The sequence below is a fragment of the Rhamphochromis sp. 'chilingali' genome (genome assembly GCF_963969265.1).
Source record: "Rhamphochromis sp. 'chilingali' genome assembly, chromosome: 21".
NCBI lineage: Eukaryota > Metazoa > Chordata > Actinopteri > Cichliformes > Cichlidae > Rhamphochromis > Rhamphochromis sp. 'chilingali'.
The window spans coordinates 30,741,628-30,766,091 of NC_137949.1; the positions used below are offsets into that span (position 1 = coordinate 30,741,628).

Below are 24,464 nucleotides of genomic sequence, written 5' to 3' on the forward strand. Positions count from 1 at the left end.
TGTGGAGCTAAATCTGCTCTTTTCAGTGTTTAAATGCTAAAACTGTCTACCTACAAAACATCCCTTCTTTTCTGTTCTTTTGTTGAGTTCATTTCCATTTTTTAGTTGAACCATGTGACTCTCTTTTTCCTTTCTGCACTTTTTCTTTTCCTTATTTTGGCTGTTACTCACCACTGGCCGATGAACGTCCCAAAATGCCCTCTCCTGGCTGTCAAGGATCTTCCTCTCCGCCTTGTCCTTCTTCCTGTCAATCCTGAGAGCAGAGGATACAGGTCTTTAAAATAAAACGCTCACGGCTCTGAAATATTAACCCTCTAAGGTCCATACTTGCTCTCTGCTGCCGGCATACGTTAAAAACACAGACAGGCCAGACAAAAGAGCAAAGAAACTCAGGAGTGTAGGTCTTAACCTGTCTGCTCAGTTCACCAAGAGAGGCCTGGTGGGACCTAGCTCTTACATAACTGACATTTACCAGCTGGCATTTGCTTGTTGTCGTTACTCTCCAGACATAAGAAGACTTTTTTTTATATCCTCACGTTTACAGCCACAGAGCAGCAACAACTAAATGATGCCAAGACTTTGATTTTCTATTTTAAAAGACAAGAAAGGACAGCTACTGTATGCCATTAACTGCAGGACTATCGCTGCACTTGCACATTTCAGCCACCAGGTGTCAGGCTTACAAAGAACACAAACACTGTGCAGGCAGCCAAAGCTCAGCATTCTCTAAACCTGATTGTATCAACATCTATCCTGTCACATTAGTGCTGAAGTTAGAAAATTAACTGATATACTCACTTGACTTGAGCCTCAGCTTGCATGAAGATAAATTCCCACTTCCTGGCGAAAGCCCTCTGCAGCCTGGCGAGGTTCTCCTGGAGGAGCCAATCAGACACGGTGTAAGAGGAAGACTTAAGGAGTTTATCTTCAAGGGCTTGACTTTGATTTCAAGGCCCTTGGATTTTTCACTCTGATGCCTTCACTTTTATGACAAGATGCCGATACCACATGTAGTGTGAGTTTCACACAGGTATATTGTTTCAGTATACAGTGGGGCAAAAAAGTATTTAGTCAGCCACCGATTGTGCAAGTTCCCCCACTTAAAATGATGACAGAGGTCAGTAATTTGCACCAGAGGTACACTTCAACTGTGAGAGACAGAATGTGAAAAAAAAATCCATGAATCCACATGGTAGGATTTGTAAAGAATTTATTCGTAAATCAGGGTGGAAAATAAGTATTTGGTCAATAACAAAAATACAACTCAATACTTTGTTATTGCCAACAAAGGTTATGTTACAGAGGTCAAACGTTTACTATAGGTCTTTACCAGGTTTGCACACACAGTAGCTGGTATTTTGGCCCATTCCTCCTGCAGATCTTCTCGAGAGCAGTGATGTTTTGGGGCTGTCGCCGAGCAACACGGACTTTCAACTCCCGCCACAGATTTTCTATGGGGTTGAGGTCTGGAGACTGGCTAGGCCACTCCAGGACTTTCAAATGCTTCTTACGGAGCCACTCCTTTGTTGCCCGGGCGGTGTGTTTTGGATCATTGTCATGTTGGAAGACCCAGCCTCGTTTCATCTTCAAAGTTCTCACTGATGGAAGGAGGTTTTGGCTCAAAATCTCACGCTACATGGCCCCATTCATTCTGTCCTTAACACGGATCAGTCGTCCTGTCCCCTTGGCAGAAAAACAGCCCCATAGCATGATGTTTCCACCCCCATGCTTCACAGTAGGTATGGTGTTCTTGGGATGCAACTCAGTATTCTTCTTCCTCCAAACACGACGAGTTGAGTTTATACCAAAAAGTTCTACTTTGGTTTCATCTGACCACATGACATTCTCCCAATCCTCTGCTGTATCATCCATGTGCTCTCTGGCAAACTTCAGACGGGCCTGGACATGCACTGGCTTCAGCAGCGGAACACGTCTGGCACTGCGGGATTTGATTCCCTGCCGTTGTAGTGTGTTACTGATGGTGACCTTTGTTACTTTGGTCCCAGCTCTCTGCAGGTCATTCACCAGGTCCCCCCGTGTGGTTCTGGGATCTTTGCTCACCGTTCTCATGATCATTTTGACCCCACGGGATGAGATCTTGCGTGGAGCCCCAGATCGAGGGAGATTATCAGTGGTCTTGTATGTCTTCCATTTTCTGATGATTGCTCCCACAGTTGATTTTTTCACACCAAGCTGCTTGCCTATTGTAGATTCACTCTTCCCAGTCTGGTGCAGGTCTACAATACTTTTCCTGGTGTCCTTCGGAAGCTCTTTGGTCTTGGCCATGGCGGAGTTTGGAGTCTGACTGTTTGAGGCTGTGGACAGGTGTCTTTTATACAGATGATGAGTTCAAACAGGTGCCATTCATACAGGTAACGAGTGGGGGACAGAAAAGCTTCTTACAGAAGACGTTACAGGTCTGTGAGAGCCAGAGATTTTCCTTGTTTGAGGTGACCAAATACTTATTTTCCACCCTGATTTACGAATAAATTCTTTACAAATCCTACCATGTGGATTCATGGATTTTTTTTTCACATTCTGTCTCTCACAGTTGAAGTGTACCTCTGGTGCAAATTACTGACCTCTGTCATCATTTTAAGTGGGGGAACTTGCACAATCGGTGGCTGACTAAATACTTTTTTGCCCCACTGTACATCATTGATTTCATCTCCAGTAAACTGCAATGATTAAACGCATTCCCCACAGGGATAACTGTGGGAAAGTTAGATGCGCTTTATAATTAGGCACAGTAGATGCTTTCTCAAGACCTGACATACACGGGAATTAACTTGCATCAATAATTTTTAACATTTTATGAAACAAATTTAAGTTGCTTGGTTCTAAAACATAACATTAGAGTTAAGGGTTTACAGTCCTAACCAATCAAGGTATCCTGTGGTAATAAGAGAGGTGATAATGTGCTTTTTGTGGATTGTTTATCTCTCAGGTTTATTTATTACTATAACAATGATCATAAACAGTATTTACCTGTAGAAATTGCATTTTTTGGTGCCTGTGAGTGAACATTGGGTTCCAAAAAGCTATTCAAGCATTAATACAGTATGTGAGCTTGTTACAAAATCAGAGGGGGAAAAAAACTACAGAAGCAGGCATGTTATCAGTGAAAGCAATGAGGCCTGAAGGCATAAAGTGACCTGAATAGGAGTGAAAGGAAGTCCACTGGACAATAGTTGCAGAGTCATTTAGAATATTAAAGTGTAGCGGATTGCTATTGTGTAACAACGAGATCAGCACTGCAGCAATGCCCCTCCTGAGACTGTATCGATCTGCTGATGCAGGTATACCTAAAGATATTTTTATTTACATTTGGGGGCCGGTAAATGACTGCATTGTATTCCTCAAAGTGGTGTTCCTGGAAAAGAAATCTACCTTTCAGAATTTGATGTTGTTGTTCTTCTTTTTTGTTGTTTGTTTGTTTTCCTTTTCTTATCCTCTTGTAAATACATTTTGTTATTTTAAAAGCCCAGAAGAGACTGCTTCAGCACGTTTTTGGTTTTTCAACAAAGTGAAGGAAAACAGGAAATCGAGAGCATCATCATACTATGGTTCATGCACTATGATGGAATTGAATTAGGAGCTTTCTGGCGATCGCTAAACCAAAACGACAGTTTACTTACAGCCTCGTAGTCAGCGAGCTCAAGCCTGGCTTTATTCTGCATCGTGCGCTTGCACAGGTAAATGGCTGCAGGGTGACAAAGACAAAGAGTGAAACATAGAGAGGGGAATAAGCACTGTCATAACTACAATAAAACAACAACAAAAAGAATACTTGCAATGCATGGTGGGATTTCTTTGTTTGCTTTTTTTTTTTTAAACCAAGGCCGCAGCTGTGTGAACTAATGCACATCCTGCCAGAGCAGCCAGGCAGGCCATGTGTTCTCTTTTGAAATACCAAACCTCGAGTAAATGCCATGCAGATAGCCAGAGATGCTGTCAAAGCAGTGACTGTCCCTTTATTTTGTTAAGCTAATTGTATCCCACAGGATTCTCCCTGGTGGTGTTAGGAGGGAAGGGGGTGGTGGTGGGTGCGGGGGTGGGGTTCCTCGGGGGCCAGATACATTACAGGGAATGGATCAATACTCAGTGAGTGTCAGCCACAGAGCTACAGATGTCAGTTGTGGAGAAAATGAGACAGCTGAAGGCATTAGGGAGATCTCACCGATGGAGAAACAGGGAATAGCGTGTGACTCACCATAGTCTGTGTTCTCGGGTTCCCAACAGTTTGAAGGCCAGAAGTATGGAGACTGATGAAAGCAGGAAGAATAAATAAAAAAAAGATTTTGCTTATTTACACAAATAATCAATTTTTTTTATCATCACGTAAAAAAACAGCAAATACTTCCACCACCCCTGCCCCTTTTATGGATGAGTACTCTTTGTTTGATTGTGACCTTTGACCTCTGCGCGCTCCAGGTAATGATCTGCAATGGCAATGGTAGCTGCAGTCTCTCTATCTTAAAGTCTACTACAAGTGATATTATGCATTCAAAGTTCATTCTCAAGTCCATTATTAATGGATCATTCACATCTATCATACGCTCTTAATAACAGGGCAAAATTAGAACTTATCATGGACATTTTTCATTCGCACTATTTGTCATAAAAGCAATTAGCTCGGGAGCAAAGGCCCGGCACTGATGAGTGTGCTGGTTTGAATGTAATGAACAGAAAAGTTAACGTGCTCTCATTCAGCGGTGTCATTTGGATTCGGAGAGGAAGAAATTATGACAAATCAAAAGAAAGTCACCACTCTGTGCACAAAACTGTGAATTTGTGACAAACAGCAGAAGGCACATAATCAAATCTGGGTCTTCTCCTGGTGTAGCACATATTTAAAATTTCTTTTTTTTTGTAGACTAGCAATTCAAAATTCCCCCTGACACTATTTCTTGCAATGTAGGCTGGCCAGCGCATTTCAAATCCACTGTGGACTCTTTTCAGAGGTTCCGATGACGCGAGCCTGTTGCATCACGACAACATCAGAGGGAATATTTTTAGCCTCTGCTGAATAAGGAAGCGCGGCATTCGCTGCCCTCGCTGCACAGCCGCAATAATGGCTTTTAATCTTGAGCAATAGGTGAAGATAAATGCATCCAGCGGTAGACTGAGGAGGGGCCGAGGGACGGTTGGCAACAGCAAAAAGTGCAGAGCCAGCGTGTAGCCAGCTCAGCGCTTCCCATAGGGGAGCTTGCCTGGCGTAGCCTGCTTGCTGGATTAAGATGCTAATGGCCCAGTCACAGTAATGAGTCATAGCAGAGTCTGTAGCCATCAGACAGATCTGTCAGTGTTCGTGCTGTATAAGAAGAAGAAGGAGCAAAGGAAAAAAAACAAAACAAAACCACCAGACTGACAAGCTGCATTACTGACCCATCGGCCCAGTTCTACAGGCCACCTCCTGCTCTGATGAAGCATCCAGCAGGGGTACACAGTATCGACCTTGGTGGGATGAGTAATAGGCTTAGGAGGGATTGCTCTCATTAGTATCACGCAATAAACACATCCCTCTGATAAACTGCCATCAGCTCATTATTCTATATTTAAAGGCCTTCTAACACATATCAAGGACAGTCCCAAGGTGGATTTTTTTTTCGTACCTGGAAGCGATAAAGGGTTCCGTCATCTTTAAGCGTCAGAACGTGGTCAGAGATGGGGAAGACGTATCCATGGGCAGCGATCAAACTGCCCAGATGGATGGCTTCAGCTGGTGACATGAAAGAAAGCAGACACGTGAAGCTGCCGTCGTCTTCGATTGGAAGCTCTGCTGTGCTTACATGTACTGACATTTACCTGGATCTTCTATGGAGAGGTTTTTCATCAGCCACTGAACAATGTCCGCCCCTGTTATTCACAGAAGGACACGGGTTAGAAGAGGCGTCACAATTCCAGCTCTGCAACAGTTTCAACAAAAGCCGCAATGTGGAAAACACAAATAAGCTTTGTGATTCACGTCCCTTTGAAGCTGTGGGTCAAAGCTGAATAGGTGTGTAAATATAACGTTAAGTAATCAGGGTGCGGTTCGTTCTCTTTTCGCTCCTGGACGGCTCGTTTTTTGGCCCCGTCTTACACATAGCAGAGGCTGGAGAGAGAAACCGCGAGGCTGTCGGTCCTGGGGGAGCCATGTGAAGGAGTGACTCAGAAACAGCCTCGGGACGGGGAGCAACCCCCTCGTCCGTGAGGGGTGACTCACTTCATACACGGGCACACAGGAGTACAAACGTAAATGAGTACAGTTTGTGGAGACAGAGAGAAAGAAGAGAGGAGCTTTTCTGTGATAGTTACAAGGGCAGCACGGCACCACGGGCAGTTTCCTCAATGGCCAAGGTCTTATTGGCAAAGACATCATCTGCCTCTAACAGTAGTAGCTGCAATTTAAATGAGCCCAAAAGGTCGTGCTTTCTTCACTGACTGCCTCACACACAGATAAACAGCCGCTGAAAAAAACAGATCCATTTAACCTGTATTATCTTACTTAACCAAAAAGGTGACATTTCAGAGTGGCAGGCACACTTTGCTTCCACCCTGACCACAGAAACTCACTCTGACACCTGCCTTCATGTGCAAAACGCAAGAGGAGAGGGCGCGAGTCTGCATTGTGTTCCTGCAAGGGATGTTTGACATTTGTGAATACTGCAATTACAAAAATATCAAATATTTTATGCAACTGTTCTTATATCTTAAATCTATGGTAGCATCTAATGCTCTTCTAAAAAAGCAAAGCCAAAGTCCGCTAAATGAGGCCCAGCATAGGTAAAGTTGGCAAATATACAAGTCTGTGCAAAGTCATCTGGGGGCAATCTTGGAAGATTAGTCGAATTTTTCCAAGTGGATAGGGAGGAGTGCTTTTGCTTGAAATGCCCCAACCCTAATCCCTAAGCCCACCTTTTCCTATGTTCTGTTTTTAGTCACTGATTGTGTTTGAGCTGAACAATCTGAAATCAGTCAACAGCAGCCAAAGTGTGCAGACACAGCTTCCAGTTAGACTGCACTAACAAGCGTTTACTTGTTTTTTTTCCCCCCAGTTGCTGATTTATGATTTTGTATAGATGGGGGGACAATTTAGAGGAAAAGCCAACATAAAGTGTCTTAATAAGATGCTGGTCCACCATGTGCCACTAATAACAGCTTTATCGTACCTTAGGATTGACTCTACGAGCCTCTTTCTTCAGAAAGGATGGTACGGTATTCTTCCCTCATGTTGTGTCACACTAATGGTGGTGATAGAGTACTGACTAAAAGGTTGATCCAAAAATCTCCCAACTCCCCAATATGGTGTCCCATCTGGTATCTGACAAAGTGACTCACACACCAAACCATTGTGCCTTGTGGTGGTGGACATTGTCGTCTGAGTTGGGATGGATAGTTATGTTTGATCATAGAATAAATCACTTGGGACAAGTTTGTGCTGATTAGCAATGGGGATCACACACATACACACACACATTCTCGTTTTAATATCTTAGTGAGGACATCTAATTGACATAATGCTTTCCCTAGCCGCTTACCCTAACTCTAACCATCAAAAATGAGTGCCTAACCCTGACCCTTATCCTAAACCTAACCATAACCTAATTATAACCCTGACACTAAAACCACATTTTGAGTCTCAAAAATGCCTTTAAACTCATGAGGACAGGCACCTTTGTCCTCATAAGTGACTGTTGGTCCCCACAAAGATGTCTAAACAGGTGCGTGCACACACACACACACACACACACACACACACACACACACACACACACACACACACACACACACACACACACACACACACACACACACACACACACAGTGTAGCAGAGCCAGCACTAACCTGTAAGCATCAAGGGTTTAGCTTTTCCCTATAATCAATCACCAAAAAAATGCAGTGTAGCAAAACCATAATATTTCTCCACTTGCTCCATTAGTTGGGTGTCTATGTGGATACACACACACACACACACACACACACACACACACCTTTGCACACAAATACTAACCTGATACCACACTTGGGATCTTGGAGAGGAAGCTTTTGACAGTCCGTATGGCTACACCTCCTGCTTTCTCATCTTGGATTCGTGTAACAATGTCTTCAATCTGTGGGGAGGCCAGATGGAGGATTTCAATGAAATAGATTTTCTACAACAGCCAGCATTAACACAAAAAATAGAGTAACACAGTTTGAAAGAAAATATGTTGGCTGCCTTTTGTTCTATTCCCTTCTTTTGTTCTACCAACATGATCTCACACTGCTTCAATAATGTAGGTCTTGGGAGGACAGTCTGTGACCAATAGTGTTCCACTGTGTGTTTTTGTATCAAGGTATGCTTTTACTGCATTGGCAGTGTGTTTGGGCTCATTGTCATACTGCAAAATGAAGCCATTGCCAATTGGACACCAGATGGTACTGCATGGTGGAGTAGCATGCAAGTCTGATGGTATTTTTCTGCATTCATAATTCTATCAATTTTGACAAGATCTACAACATCACGGGCTGAATGCAGTCCCAAACCATGACAGAGCTTCCTGTCTGTTTTACAGATGGCTGTAGATACTCAGTGTCGTACTCTGCACATAGCGACAACCATTTGAACCAAGCATTTAAATTTGCCGCTGATATTCAGTCCAGGCGTTGTCATACCTCAGCCAAATTAGTGAAATTTTGAGTCTGGCTTCTTGGAAGCAAAGAGTAAAGAAAGGAGGCGTGCCTCCAGCACTACTATAATTATAGTACTAGAAGGGACAGTAATCAAAACCAGTCTAAAAGTGGCAGCATGAATAAGTTAAAGCTTCACTTTGCAACTTGAGGGCAACATAACAAGTAGTAGTAGTAAACACATTATTATTGTTATTATCATTATTATTATTTGACAACCAGCCAAACACAAATGCCATCTAATACCTGTTGGAAGGACTGATGCTGGAAAATGACCTGAGGTCAGTCTAATCCAAGTCCACGATCATGAATCATCACATGTGTAGATGTGTAGTTCTTACATTGACATAAACTGGCACCCTGTGACATGTTCCACTCTATAAAGCTCAGTCTTGCAAAACAGGGCAAACCTGGACCAGAGGTTTGGTAGAATTCAAGTATTTATTGAAACATATGCAGGCACGATATTTGAATGGCAATATAAGCACACTGTGATAAAACTTACAGCAGCAACAGCAGCATTATTCAGAGGTTTTGATCAGTTGAAAAAGGATGTCACAGCTATTCCTGGAGGTAGAGATAAACATCACACCTCCGACGCAGCTATACCCCCAAACACATCACATAACAGCCGCCTATAATTAGGAACGCTCGACTGCTCGACACAGCACATCATGCTGCTGCTCCACAGGGAGAACATATACAGAATCAAGCAAACATCCATTCTCAAACACACACTTAAAGAAACTGAAATTTACACTAAACTGTTCTTTTTTTATTTAAAAAAAAGGTCAATTATAGTCACAGAGTCCATAATTTATAGGAACAGTCGGGTCATGTATTGAGCAGTGAGTGCTGTGGTGCCTGGTGGAGTCTCACTAGAGTCCAAAAGAAGCTGATTTTGCACACTTAACTGGTTCATGAGCAACCAGCCAAATGTAGGTTGTTTAGATGGCTATTAAATTCTTTATGGCTCTCTTAGCTTCTGTCTAGTAAGTAAACACACTGAAATGCTCACAGACATAATCATGCACACAGCTACTGTAAGAAAAAAGCTGATGAGGTGAATTCTGAGTGTCCAACTCGTAGGCATGATAACATTTTAGCAAAATTATTATGAATGCAGTTTATAAGATTAGGCTATATTTTGTCTCTTGTGCTAGCAAATGTCAACATGCTATAAATAATTTAATCATAAAAATGCACCTAATTGTAGGGAAACACTAGTGTTGTGTCTACACATGACAGACAACTTTGCAAAGAGTTGGTTTGAATTGTATGTCAAACATGCCAACAAAATGCCAAAGATAACACAATTTGACAGGCGTAATGAGCGTTTTTGCAGCACTAAAGTGATTTCCAATAACTTGGCATATCTCAATATGGCATGCAGTGAAACTAGACATGTGGAGGACAAAGGAAAATGTGGTAGCCCTAAAAAACAATCTATAGCAGATGAACACTATCTGAAAGTCATGCCCTTTAAAAATAAGAAAAAGAAATCCAGCAAATACCTAAAAAAGGACCTGAGAGATACATCTGACCCATAAGTTAATCCATCTACTGTTCACTGAAGCGTTATCGGAAACGGTCTCAGTGGAAGAGTGCCTGTCAAGAAGGCTTTCTTAAGGAAGAGAAACGGGGAGAAAGGGCTTTTACGCCAAATTACACAAGAATTAGACTGAAATTTGAAAAGTTTGGTTCAACTTGTCATTATTATGTACGGAGGAGGTCAGGGAGAGAGGTGAAACAGTCCAGATGCAAACAGCACTGATGCAGTGTATGATCAACATCGACAAGAGAACAGAACAAAAGGCAGCAAACATCCAAAGAAGAGTTTTGAATGTCCTTCAAGAAGCCTGGAGAACTGTTCCCGAAGACAAATTTCAAGAAACTACGAAAAAGCTTTTTAAGAGAGTTCAGGATGTGAGAAAAATAAAGGTGGTCACACCAAATATTGACTCTGAAGCTCTTTAGAACGATACAAACTTTGTGTTTATCTTATATGCTGTATTTCCTTTTCTATTTGCAAATGTATCAAAACATTATTGAGCCTTTTGCAGTTTTCTAGCAAAATACAAAGAAATGAGGGGTGCCACAAGACTTTTGCACAATTTATATTTGCAAAGTGATTAAATCTTTAATGGGATAACCAGATAGTAGATTTTATCTTCTCAGCTGTCCATCATCAGCTGAATAAAGGTGGCTGTGTACTTTGTATTTCACCTTTTTGTGAGATCAAAACCATTTCTTGACATTTTCTTAATTTAGCAGAATATCTTTACTAAGATTACCACCAAAACTTCAGAAACGTGCCCCGGAGTGTAAAGAGAAAGAAAACAAGCAGAGAGTTTTCCCACGGTACTTCCTGCCTACTCAACCACTTTAAACAAGGTAACCATCCTCCCTGGCAAAGCTTTAAATGGATGGTTCATAAACATACGCCATAAATCTACAATATAAGATGCAGATGTATATGAATTAATATCATACATAATGCAGAGCACAGAGATGATTGAAAGCATGACGACTGTGTGGCAAGACAATTACCAATCTCTCACCATAAGTATAAGAGAGTGTCTCGGCATAAATTATTGAGCATCCACAATGGAGACTGACTGCTTCATCTCTGTTCATAAATCTCTCACAAAGGAGCAGGGAGAGATTAGAGGAGCTGCATCTGCTCTACGTTTAAACCTGCTTTTACCTGCACGTGAGCCCAAACAGCACAATCAGGGCGCAGGGATTAGAAATGGGAAACATCACAATGTTGAAGAGAAACTTTCAGCTCAAAGGAGCAGGAAAGAAAAACTTTGAAATCAACTCTGAAGGACTCCTCAAATCCACTGAGGCACAACAACACATTAATTCCTTTTCTTTTCCTGTGATTACAGGCATTGGTTTGAGTATTTCTCCATAGACAGAACTCATTACCTCCCAGTAGCAGACAAGAAGCTCTTGGCACAGCTACAGAAAGTGCACATTGTATCTCCTTGATGCACAGGCTAATGGCGTTGCAGCGTGGTGTGGAGGGTTGTTTAGCACCTAACATTGCTGCTCGCGAGCGATAACAGCACTTTGTCCCTTGCCACCGAGCTCTATAAATGATTATCAAGAGAACACTATCTTGTGTATCCTGCCACCATATTGTATGTTTGCATTCGCAGCACGTGTGTGCGTGCACCTTTGTGCCAGTGTATGAATGCTGTCACCTGTCCACCTTATCTTAAGGCAGGACCAGTAATTTGTCTGGCACCGGTAGCAGGTTAAGGATGAAGGGAGAAAGTGCGATGGAGCTTGAGGTGAAATATGGCAAAGCCAACACAACAAGAACATCAGAAAAACATTAAAAATTTAAAAATCCCATTTACTCCACGTTATTTAAAGAACATGCTTAATGAAGTGACATAAAAGCAAATGGGAGCATCAGCGGCATAAATAACCATCATGTGAATGCAATATGTTGCTGGGCTTTAAGTGTGGAAACATTCATTTCTCCTACTAATTGAAAATCTGGGCCCATTTTTTTTTTCTTTTTCCAAAAATGGCCAGAGATGAAGCTATTTAAAACTGGCCCAGCCTTGAGAAATAAGAGCGCCGCTGTTAAAAGACGGATCCGGCAGTAATAGTGCCATTAAAGATTCAGCAGTCATCAGGAGACTCGGGCACATACTGTGTCATTGTTGGAAGAGATTTGGGGGCAGTGAGGAAAATGACCGATGTCTAGGTGGTGGGCAAAGAAGAAAAATGTCTGGCCTGGAGATGATTCTGACATCAGTGTTAGGGTGTGTGACAATGAAACAGTGATGAGGCTTTGAAAAGTTTTCAGGTTTTCAAGTTTTTCCCTGAAGCAGCCCTGCTTTTGTCTTCTTTTCAGTATCCAAGCATTCATTTGTGTTTGGAGATGGCATTACATTCTCACTACAGAAGATTATGAAAAAAGATATTGTAAGTGAAAGCAGCTGGATTTCACTGCCAACTTCATGCTCCTATAATGTGACTAAATAAAAATCCACTCCTTATTTCTTTACTTATTTTACTATAATCTATAGGCAATCTGCTGACTTTACCAGGACCTCAACAGTCTGAAAAAATATGAATATGTCTCAGAAATAGTACAAAATATCTGACCTTAGCACAAACACATTATAAACCGATAAACCTTATTGTTTTTCGTCCTTTCTTCACCCACCGATCTAAAGTCAAGACCACATCTGTCTCTTCACAAACCTCCAGAAAACAAAGCTTTTTCATGACTAGCCAGGATTAGCACATCAAAAGGCTAAAGATGGCCACCATCGTGTCATCATTATGTTTTTCTTTTATCCTAACAGAGCTTCCCTCAAAGCTGCTAATTTGCCATTGCCCCACAGCATACTGGTTGTTTTTTTACTTCCAAATCATTTGTCGTGTCCGTTCGGTTACTACGTTCACACTTTCTTTCGACATATTGTTCTGGATTGCGCTCTGCTGCTGTGTGCCTGTGCACTGCTTTAAACTTGAACTCTGTTCCTTCTCAGCAGATGGCTGCACTGACCCCTTTTCTGAATCATAGAACAGTGACCTTCATGCTGCTTTCATTCCAACTGTGTTGTTATAATCTCTGTATTTTGCAGTACCTACATTTCCAGACACTTGCAGGCTAGCAGGACACCACTGGCATATTAATGTGGCCTGCATCCTTCCATTTCATTTTACATATATAATCTCTGTTACCACTAACTTTTAGTATTTTGGACTTATAAGATTTAAAGTAAGATAATTGTTTTAATACAAAATTATTTTCTAATATTTAACTTTTATTTCCTATATACTGGAGCTGAATTAGCTGCAGTATCAAATAATAACAATAAGTTCTGTTAGTTGCCAGTTACGACTAGTAGTTGTTAGCTTTATTAGTTCAACTGCTAATAAATGCTAACGATAACCAACCATTTAAGCCTGTGCTGAAGATTAAACTGAGCATCAGATTGAGGGCAACAGTTTATTTAAATAGATATGGCGTGATGTTGGCTGTTCTGAGATTTTCAGAAACTGACAATTTTGCTGTGCAACCATCTCAGGGGTTTGCAGATAATGGTGTGAAAAAGAGAAATTATTTGGTGAGGGCCTTGTTACCAGAGGTTAAAGGAGAATGACCAGACTGCTTCGAGCTGAAGGATGGAAACAGTAAATCAAATATTCACTTACTATGAACAAAGAAGAGCATCTCTGAATGCACAGGACACTGAATCTTGAAGCAAATGAGCTACAGCATTAGAAGACCACACCAGGTACTCCTGGTGTGTGCCACAATTTCCATGGGCTAACCAAAATGTGACAATGTAGATTGGAAAAGCGTTGCCTGGTCTAATGAGTCTCAATTTCTGCTCTGACATTCAGCTGGTATGGTGAATCGTCCTGCCTTTTATCATTGATTCAGACTGGAGACGGTGTAATGGTACAGGGGATATTTTTTGGCACACTTAGGGCTCTTTCCTAATGAGAGTGTACCCATCTTCCGATGGCTGCTTCCAGCGGGACACTTTACCATGTCAGAAACCTCAAACTATCTCAAACTGGTTTCCCTGTACTCAAGTAGCCTCCATAGCTACCAGATCTAAATCCAGTGGAGCACTTTTGGGATGTGGTGGAACAGGAAGTTAGCCAACAAATCTGCAATAACTCTCTGATATTATCAACCTAATATGGACCAAAATCTCTGAAGAGGTTTCCAGCACCTTGTTGAATCTATTCCAAAACAATGAGGGCATCTATGGGTCCAGCTCAGTACTAGCAAGATGTACCTAATATTGGCTGGTTGAGTAGAGTTGAGTTGCTCTCATATGAATAAAGAACACAATTTAAACATGTATGTAAGCACATATATACTGCAAAACAATTGCAACATTCTTCATAAAAATCAGTGTTCTCATCCACAACTTGGTGGATGTTGCTAAATAACTTAGACTGTCATATAATACTCCTCAGAGTGCCACTTTGACCTCTGCGCCAAACTGGGTGCATAATTAAGCGAGTTCCAGCTGGTGTGCGGTGCCCTGGGGAACGAGGTGAGAATAAAGCCTGCTGGAGAAAGAAGACGCCCCTTCTCTTTCCCATGGAAAAGCCCTGCCAGGAAATTGTGATGGCTGGAAACTTGGATGGTTTTAGAGATGTGTTAATGAATCACATTTGAGTGAACTCCCTCACACACTGGCACATAGCCGTGCGCAGTCATGTGGACAGGAAAGACACCAAATCACCTGCTACGTCTGGTATTGCAATTCACTGAGGCGTCGGCGGCCCGAAACAGACATATTCAGCGATCCATTTCTTCTCTAAATTGCCATCTCCATGGGAATGCCCTGCAGAAAAAGCCATTTCTTTTCTGCAATAAACAACTGTTTTCCCATCAGGTCCTGCAGCTGAAAAAAAATAGCTTTTTACACCCTAGTGAAGCCATTTTCACTTTTGCCAGCGCCTTTCATACGTAATTCCTGTAATCATTAGCGATAATGGATCATAAATGCACTAAAGTTAATTGCTAAACACGGAGAAAATGAACCCTATTCACTCAAATCTGCACTCTTAGTAACATTATTTCATGAAAGCCTGTTGAACGTTATGTGTGCACGTCCGTGGATCAGTGAAACGATCTGTGAACGTGTCACTAATCAATTAGTTTTTAGTGATTTTAAAAAATATATATATATTTACATTCTCTCCATGCAAACACACCCTGCCCCTTCAGGGGAATTTTTGCTCCAGCTGGGTGGATTCATTTGCAAATGAAAACGTAACAAACATTAAAAGTTTCTTGAGCTCCTGTCAAGGAGAACTACGTAGGTATAGGGTTGTATGGAAAGTCCAATTAGCCAGTACTGGGCTGCCCATACTGCCGGATGCTCTTCAGGGAAACTGATGAGATCCAGAAGTGTGCAACTGTGATGCCTAGCTTCACTTTAAACCAGTCAGACCCATGTGCTGGAACAGAAAGTGTTGATGAGGATGTTAGCTGCTTGTTTGGGCCGGTCGAGGATCCCTTATGGAAACTGGCGTACGTTTCTATGGCAACACTGGTGTCAAGAGGAGCAGAGCAATTAAAAGTTTGCCAAGTTAAGCTCAAATGCTGGGCAGCGTGCCAGCCTGACTAAATTACAATTACAGATCCACTTCTTTGCACAAGAGGGATAATCTTGTTTTCAAATCATTCTTTTACATTTTTGGGTTTTCTTTCTTTTTTTAATAGGAATTAATAAGCTACTTTTTTGTTCTCCAGCGTCAAATGAGATGCTTACAAATCAAAGCTTTGGGGCTGTGAGCAAACTGCAAATGCAAAGACGGCTTGGCTAAGACAGCCTATAGTCAGGCGAGCGTAAGCCTGCCCACAAACCATAGTGACTCATCAGGTCACCTTTCTGTTGATGAGACTCAAGGAGGACAGAAAAAGATCATCTCCCCTCTTGTAAATGTCTGTTGTTAGATACTCCATGGGTTGCTAAGGGCTCGAGTGCAGTGGGGGGGGGAAAAGGAGTCTGCTGCTGCTCTGAACAGATTGTCCACTCTAAAAACAAAGTGCACTGCACAGATACAGGGGCTACTTTTAAAACAAAAACTGCCTCAAATGAAGGACAACAGCAGCCTCGAATTGGACTAGCTGCTTTCACAGGCTTGCTCATACTCTGCTGTGTATGAGATCAGACATGTCAGAAATGAGCAACAGCCACAGGACCAGTGGGGCAAAGGTAATTTTCCCGACTGGGAGTGAACTGTGTATTACCTGCAGTTCATTCCTTTGCGAGATTTACCTCAGAGATCACTTGCTCATGGCAATTTAAATGCAGGGGTGCAACTTTGAATGCAAACACCTCTAACGGCACCTGCATTTTAAACGAGGGACTCGGTGTATGTCAATGTGGGAGCAGTAGAGGAGAATATCTCTGGTCTCTAGTCTCTAATTGAGACAGAAAAGCAATACAGGACTGTGGCATGTGAGAAATGAAAATGAGAGACGGAGAGGGCGGTGGTATGATGCAAACAAATGCAGAGAAAGCTAACAGTCTGCACCACACAGAAAGCATCTGCGACTGTCTCCCTGACTGCTAGTTTCAAAGATCTGTGAAGAGAGGGTTTTCTGTCATTTAGCGGCTTTTGATTTCTTCGTGCACTCGCTGCCGTAACGTCTCAGTCACCGGAGTCTAAGGCTTGCCTCCATGTCACAGAGTGTTCACTGTAAAAGTGGAGATGAAAAGGGTATGAAATGTTGCGCTATTCTAAGGGTGCGCAGCGATTAAAGCACCTGGGAGTGGAGGGGCTCAGGTCTGGTGTGTGTGTGAGACAGAGGTGGTGCTGAATTCGAGCTCTCTTTGAATCGCTCTCATCTTCTTGATCAATAGCCTCAGTTCATCTTCAGATCTGGGGCACTGCAACTGTGTAATAATGTCCGCATGTAATTGGTTTGAGGTGGTACCATCTCTCTATATTCATGTTGTCACTGCCCCCTGACATGCCACTCTTTGAGGCCTCAGTCCCATTCCTTAAGTCCTGGTGGGAATTGGGTTAATAGGAAAAGGATGAGGCATGCCCAGGTTGGCCTTGTCCCTCAGTGGACACACAGGTCTGCTCTTGATGTGGGAGACGCAGGAGACTTTGCAATGCAAAGCTTTCTCAGGGGGAAACCAGAGGCCGTGGGGGGGGGGGTGCCTTGATGACATGTTTTAGCTTTAGAAGTTGAAAACAGTGAGTAATCATTTGATCCCGTGCTGAATTTGAAGGTTTATTCTCACTTACAAATCGAGAGAGACAGAATATCAACTATAGATTTAGAAAGAAGACATTACATAAAATCTATAAATTGCATAGCATGTTATTGAGTGAAATAAACATTTGATCCCCAAGCAAAACATTACTTAGTGCTTGATGGAGAAATCAATATTTGCGAACAAGTTGGTCATCAGGTTTGCACATAACTGAGGAGGGATTTTGGTCCACTCCTCTCTACAGAAACTCTCTAAATCTTTTAAAACTCAAAATCAACTCCCTCCACACATTTTCTGTAATGTGCTTCCCCTTTCCATTTTACCTTGGCGGTATGTTTTGGATCATTGTCATACTGGAAGACTCCTCTTCAGTGTTCCGGCTGAGGAAGGGAGGTTGGCGTCCAAGATTTTTATGGCCCCAAAGCTCAATGTTTCCATGCTTGACTGTATGGATGGTGTTCTTTGTGTCATACTCAGCATTTCTCTTCCTGCAAACATGGCGGATCAACTTGATGCCAAAGAGCTTGATTTTTCATCTCTGGTGTCATCTGACAACAGCACTTCTCCCAAGCCTTCTTTGACTCATTTAGATGTTCAGTGGCAAACCTATGATGGGCCTGTACATGTGCCTTCTTGAACAGGGGGCCTGCAAGAATTTAATCCATGGTCCTGCTCGCAGTGGTGGAGAGGCTGGAATGGAAGAAACTGATTTGGTGGACAGGTGTGTTATGTATATCCAAAAGCTGAGAATAGGAACACCTGAGGTTGGTTGCTTGCTTGCTTGATTAGTTGTTTGATTGATTGATTGATTGATTGACTGGTTGGTTGACTGATTGATTGATAATTGATTATATGAGCCACTGGGGCATACAGGGAGATCAAAATCTTATTTCAGTCAACCGCATGCAAACTAATTTGTAACTTTTAAGTGGTGTGTGTGGTTTTTAAAAATATAATGTTGGTTGATATTCTGTCTCTCTCCAGTAAAATGAAACTGCCATTAAACTTACAGATAAGCAAACTTACAAATTCATTAGGGAGTCTGTGATTTCCCCAATGAACCTCCTCCTTACTTGTAATATTTACTCTGGATTCCTTCTTTAGAAATTGGAAGTAACACTGACTTGTTCCATGTTCCTTTTTCAAAGTGATAATTTGATATTTGATCGACCTGCAACAGAAAAGACATGGAGCCAGCTCCCTGGGGCTTTAGTTGAGATTACATAGTGTTCTTTAGTAACAGTATAATAATAAAAGTCGACTCTCTGAACTCGATCCAAACCCATCTCATCCACATGCGCATCTATCCAATTCACAAACGCACTCACGCCTACATCGTCCGTACATATTCTGTATTAGCCTATCACCAGAAAACTGTTGAATCAGTGATGCATGCATGTGCATTTGGCATATAGCAACACTTCACAGCCAAATGATGTATCACATCTTAATCAGCTTAGCCAAGTTTTGATCCAAAGGATTTTTTTCCTCCCTTTCTCGTTTCATGTCATAATTCTATAATGCCATCTGCTCGACTGCTCCACATTCTTTCCCTCCAGGGACACAGAGTATGGCTCAGTCCTCCACACGTTTTATACCTCGGCTCATAACGATGCTGTTTTTCGTCTCTGTTCCTTTTGAATTCCTATGTTTACAAGAAATTCTCCTGAAAGAGAGGCCCTTGACCTCTAAAGATGTATAGGAGATGCTCTTTACAACAGCACTTTGTTTTATTAAGCGCCCTCCCCTGCATGCCCTTCCATTTTTCCTCATTGGCTTCTGTCATCCACACATTTTTTGCCTCTCTTCATGCACAAGGATCCTGATGGGTTTTTAGAGGTAAAGGATGTCACAGTGACAACAGAGGGACAAATTGAAAAAGGACCATAAAGGAAAGAGAAGGTGTTGTGGAACACAGTGGAGGCGGAAATGAACTTTAGAACCCACACAGATGCTGAGACACTCACACAAGTCCATCCTGCTATCAGACAGCACATTCACCAGCAGTTTTATTTGTAATATCATGCAACATTAGGCCATTTTTCTTAGAGGAGTATTTCAAGTTTGCCGAAGAGCTATGAAAACAACTCGACTCTCGCTGGCAATAAAGCCTTGTTACCTCCAACTTGCAGCTACAGGTGATGAAATCCAGGCAGCTGGGCGTACATGTGGTGATAAAATCTCATCTCGCAGTGCCGTGGGGCATCAAGCGGCGGCGTACACTCGTAATGTTCTTTGCTGCACTCAGTCCCTGAGGGCATGCCTCCTCTTCCTGATAAGGAGCTGCCACAGAGATGTTCACAGTTCTGGCCTTTGTCACCCTGTCATCCTCGCTCTTACACACCACTCGTCCAATTGTCATCCACTAATGACTTTTAATGAAACTACATGAGTCCTGAGGAAGCTCGCACAACTGCATTGCAGGCAAAAAAGGATATGTCACAGAGCTATGTTGGCTAATTGACTGAATAATGAAATCAATAGATAGTAAAACACAGAAGCTCCAGTCTTTTATAGCATCAAATCTTTACTTACTGCTCATCGATTGTCTATAACGTCAACAGACCACCTTTACTGCTAACCAAAGCATTAATAGGAAGCAACCAAATTTTCTCATAAATCTTTTATTGTTTCACCCCAGGCGAGCCAAAAATGAACCATCTATTACGCCTGCAAAGCTAGAACTTGCAACCTTACCATCACAGCCCCCTTGAATTATTGAATAGGCTTCTTAAGAAGAGACTAGGCATGCTTTGTGATCTAAAATCCTCTCAACATATTTCAGAATGAAGAGTGGTGTCCGTTTGAGTGTTTTTTCCCCCCACTGCACGCTATCTGCTTGTGACAGCAGGCTGTAATGCTGAGAAGGATTGTGGAGGGATTGCTCTGCCACACTTGCTTTGGAGGACATCAGAATTGTCTTACTATTTCCTAGACAGTGTTAAATCATGAAGGTTCTTCTTTGACCAGGCCTTAGGGTATTAGCAGCTCTGTAGTGCAATGGCTTCCACGTTCACCTTACAAGCGTAAGATCCCCGGTATGATCCTGAGAGGACGCACAAATCCCTTCGGGGGTTGCGTCGGGGAAGAGCACCCAGCATAAAAATCTGCAAACATGCGGAGTCACCTGTTGTGGTAACCTCATGTGAATAAGGGAGCAGCTAAAAGTAACTTCATGCTGTAATCGGCTATGAATTATTTTATGTTGATGTTTAAACTTTGTTTAAACTTTAACCATCGTCATTTCCATGGAAACACCTTGGAGAGGTGCGCCTTTTCTTTTTTGGACACTATTCTTTCAGGCTTTCTCTTGTTATATTTATTTATTTATTTATTGCCTCAAACTTATATACATATAAAACAGATTAAAGACTATATAGAAGAAAAAGGAAACGCTGTTTTACCTCTTCCAGCTTGTATTAGTCCACTTATGTCCACTAATCAAAGTACAAGTGATTCATGTTGCATGTGAACATGGCCTCGTCTGCATACAGCTGTTCTCTCTGTGCCACCATGCACAAAAAAAAAAAAAAGCTTAAGCTTATTTTATCTTTCTGCTATATCGTGTTATAGGCTCAGCTATGTCCAAAAGGAAAACAAATCTTTTGAATGAAGCCTCTCTCTGGCTGCGTTCCCGTGCCTCCGCAAACTCTCGCCAAGAACTCTTCTGCATATCTTAGAGGAGATAAATTATGCAGTTGGTGATAACAATGCACACTGTTAGACAAGGCATTCATAGGTTTGCTGTCAACTATGCACGCGAAAACAGATGGAAGGAGCTGAATAAAGCTGATCTACAACAGATTGCGACTATTTTTCAAAACTATATCTGTTTTTCTTATGTTCGCGCCTGGCTTGTCATTGTGTGAAGTAAGCATGGATTAGTAGACTCTTCATTATTTTCAAGTCACTGTGATTCCTCCACTGTAGCTGTTAGAAATGACAAACACGTCACCTGAACCGCATAAGGCAGGGGTGGGGGAACTCCAGGCCTCAAGGGCCGGTGTTCTGCAGATGTGTCCTTGATCCAGCACAGCTGATTTAAATGGCTGAATTACCCCCTCAACAAGTCTTGAAGTTCTCCAGAGGCCTGGGAATGAACTAGTGATTTGATTCAGGTGCGGTGACCCAGGGTGAGACCTAAAACCTTGCAGGTCACCGGTCCTTGAGGTCTGGAGGCAGTGCTGTGAGTAGACGGCAATGACATTTTTATGATTAGGAAAAAGCCTCTGAACATCCAGCCACTGCGATGAAGCCAGACTGCATGATTTAAAGTACATTGCTATGTTCTTAGCTGCCCTGAGAGTAATTCTTACAGCATTGTGTGACTGATTCTTTTGGGAGAACATTAACGTCACAGCAAAACCAACAGCGGCCGACAGCTCTTTTTGTGGAAAACAAATCCACACATTTATCAATACACGTTTTCTGCCTTCCACCAGCTGCACTTCCGAAATGTGGGAGTAACCACGTTGGATTCCTCTGGTGATACCATCCTACTCCACCATCATCACCGCCTTTGTCCCTCTTGCCCCGAGCCTGATCGATTCTGATGATTACGACGAGCTTAAAAGCTTCGGCACTCCCTTCCTCTCTTTTCTGCTAATAAAGACCAATCTGCAACTAAAGCAAATGCCGCGGTGTCAAATTAAAGGCAGGATGCCGGAGTGTCTAAATGAATTAAGCTCACACTGCATCCAAGTAACTGGTTGTAAAGGAAGGCGTGAAGCAGATCAAAACAACTACTTTTAAAAACCCTGAAAGACCAAAGTTTAAGAGCAGGTTTAACTTTCACCCAAGCCTCAGATTCAGGTTCACTTTCCCTCCTCTCACTTAGTTTGATAAAAGTAATCACAGCTTTGTTTTAAGCACCGGGGGCCTCTGCTGTATAAGTTATTGACAGAACAATTGGAGTGGAAATAGGAGTCAGCACACAGCAAGGTCTCCCGCAAGGACATTTCTATTATTTTCGAGCTGAAAAAAGGAAACAAGGAGAAATGTGCCAGTGATTATCTAACATAATGGAAACTTGTACAGCCTTCCTAATGTCACAGATTCAGTTTGAAATCCCCCCACGTACCGCGGGACAACAGAGTCGCTTTTGACAAATGGGTTATTTAGACCTTTATGACTCTGGCGGCAACTGCAACGGACAGATGTGCAAGGACATCTCAGTCGTTTGGCCAATTAATTTTTAAGTGATGGGGAAGTGTCGTGACAGTGCACAGCTCAACACAGGCATCCCAAGAGGCAAAGTTACTGAATCGGGGTGGTCTAAAGTGAACCCAAGTAGAGGGGAATGTGTTTTGGGGGATGCAGGTCCCTGCTCTGGAACAGAACTAAATGGTCTGGTCCGACCTCCAAGCCATGTTTAGTCAGACGAGCTAGCCAGGGTAATTAACACTTGGGGCATGGGTGACTCATCCCTGCTTCAGCCTTTACCCAGAGACAATTACAGAGTCACACCACTCTACCAACTGACACTCCATCATTACCTGCGAATCAGCAGAACACAGATGATACTCGCCGTCTGTCTCTTGCTCATCTGAGTCAGAGCTTTTATTCTGAGCAACGCGTCTCTCTATCGACCCATCAGATGTGTCTGTAAACAATATAAATGGGTGTGCAGATGGTGCCACAATTGGAGTACATTTGTATGGTTGCTCAAAGTGCTGTCGATCGGTATATGTCAAAGTTGTAATTGTGCAGCAGGCTGAAAGGTGCCGCATTGTGCTCGTCTTTGTCAGAAGTAATTAACGGCCATTTGAAAGATGTGCCTTCTTTTGTTGTTTTTCATTCTTTGAACGCTTCTTTTAAGAGTCTGAGCAGAGAAAGAGGCGTCTAATGAAGCATTCAGTGAAATGGCACATGCAGCGAGCTTCGTTTTTTTCCATCAGGGAGCCGTACTTCATCAGCTTGATTCAGCATATTGAGGACATATTCATCACTTGCCGATCCACCGGCACAAGGATTAAATACACCATCAGTGGAAAAGAAAAACTGTCTGCAGTGATAAAATCCTCATTCCACTTTGATGAGACGTGAAAATGGGACAAGATGGAGCATGGAGCAGTTCTAGAGAAGATCTCACTGGGTTTAAAGAAAAAGTCAGGTGACAGTTACAGCTGAAATTGACACATGCAGAAGATAACGTTGTAAAAAAGGAAGAATGGAGCGGTAGAAGAATACAGTCGCAGGGTCTCGTTCATAGGAAATGTTCAGATCCTTTTTCCATCTTTAAATGTGGAAAATCTCCACAGTGGACTATGGACATTGATTTTTAATGTGGCTTTAAAGGTCGTTTCGGACAAATGAGCGGTCTGCTTGTGCATCCTTATTAGCCAATCAGCTGGCTAATTTAAGTCAAATGTGACCAATGGCTAATTATTCTCATTCTGTACGCTGCATGCACAAATGTACTCACTGACCTCTTAATACAGGTATAACTGTCCAACCAATCACATGACACAAGTATTTCAGGAACTGCTGATCCACTTTGATTTTCCCAAACAGATGCAACATAGAAAGGCAACAGTAACTTAAATAAAGCACTCGTTGTGACCAAAGTGTGCAGAAGAGCATCTCTGAAAACAGAAACAGCATAAGACCTGTTACACTTGCCACTCCTGTCAGCTAAGAACAGGAAACTGGGGCTACAAGTAACACAGGAGACTGGAAAAATGTTGCCTCCATTTCTGCTCTGACAGTCCGATGGCAGGGTCAGAATTTGGGATAAACAACATTTAGGCTGCTGGTGCTGGTGTAATAATGTAGAGGATAATTTCTCGACACGCATTGGCTATTATTTAAATGCCAACCTGAGTCTGGAGCAGGAGATTCACATCATGAGAGCAGCAAACCTGCTGCAGCTGTGTATCTCTGAGGAGTGTTTCCAGCACCTTGTTGAATCTCAGTCATGAAGAATTAAGCACCAGCAACATGTACCTAATAAAATAGCCTGTGAGTTGTTTGTTTGGTGAGACATTTGAATGACCTTTGCTCAACAAATTAACAAAGTGAATCTATCACTGGCTTAATGACAGCAGTTGTAAAAATAAGAGCACATAAAA

At 42.3% G+C, this 24,464-nt stretch overlaps 1 protein-coding gene across 3 annotated transcripts in view; it reads right to left on the minus strand.

Annotated features, from left to right (window-relative positions):
• Positions 1–24,464, minus strand: part of LOC308389602 (regulator of G-protein signaling 6-like) — a 46,244-nt gene that overhangs the window by 11,836 nt on the left and 9,944 nt on the right. For all 3 annotated transcript variants that reach the window (XM_080871094.1, XM_080871093.1, XM_080871092.1), the window contains exons 3-9: positions 7,998–8,097; positions 5,809–5,859; positions 5,616–5,722; positions 4,214–4,265; positions 3,639–3,703; positions 799–875; positions 172–253 (exon numbers count right to left, since the gene is read on the minus strand). In XM_080871094.1, coding sequence (XP_080727220.1) covers positions 172–253; positions 799–875; positions 3,639–3,703; positions 4,214–4,265; positions 5,616–5,722; positions 5,809–5,859; positions 7,998–8,097 — 534 coding nt within the window. The remainder of the gene's footprint in view (positions 1–171; positions 254–798; positions 876–3,638; positions 3,704–4,213; positions 4,266–5,615; positions 5,723–5,808; positions 5,860–7,997; positions 8,098–24,464) is intronic.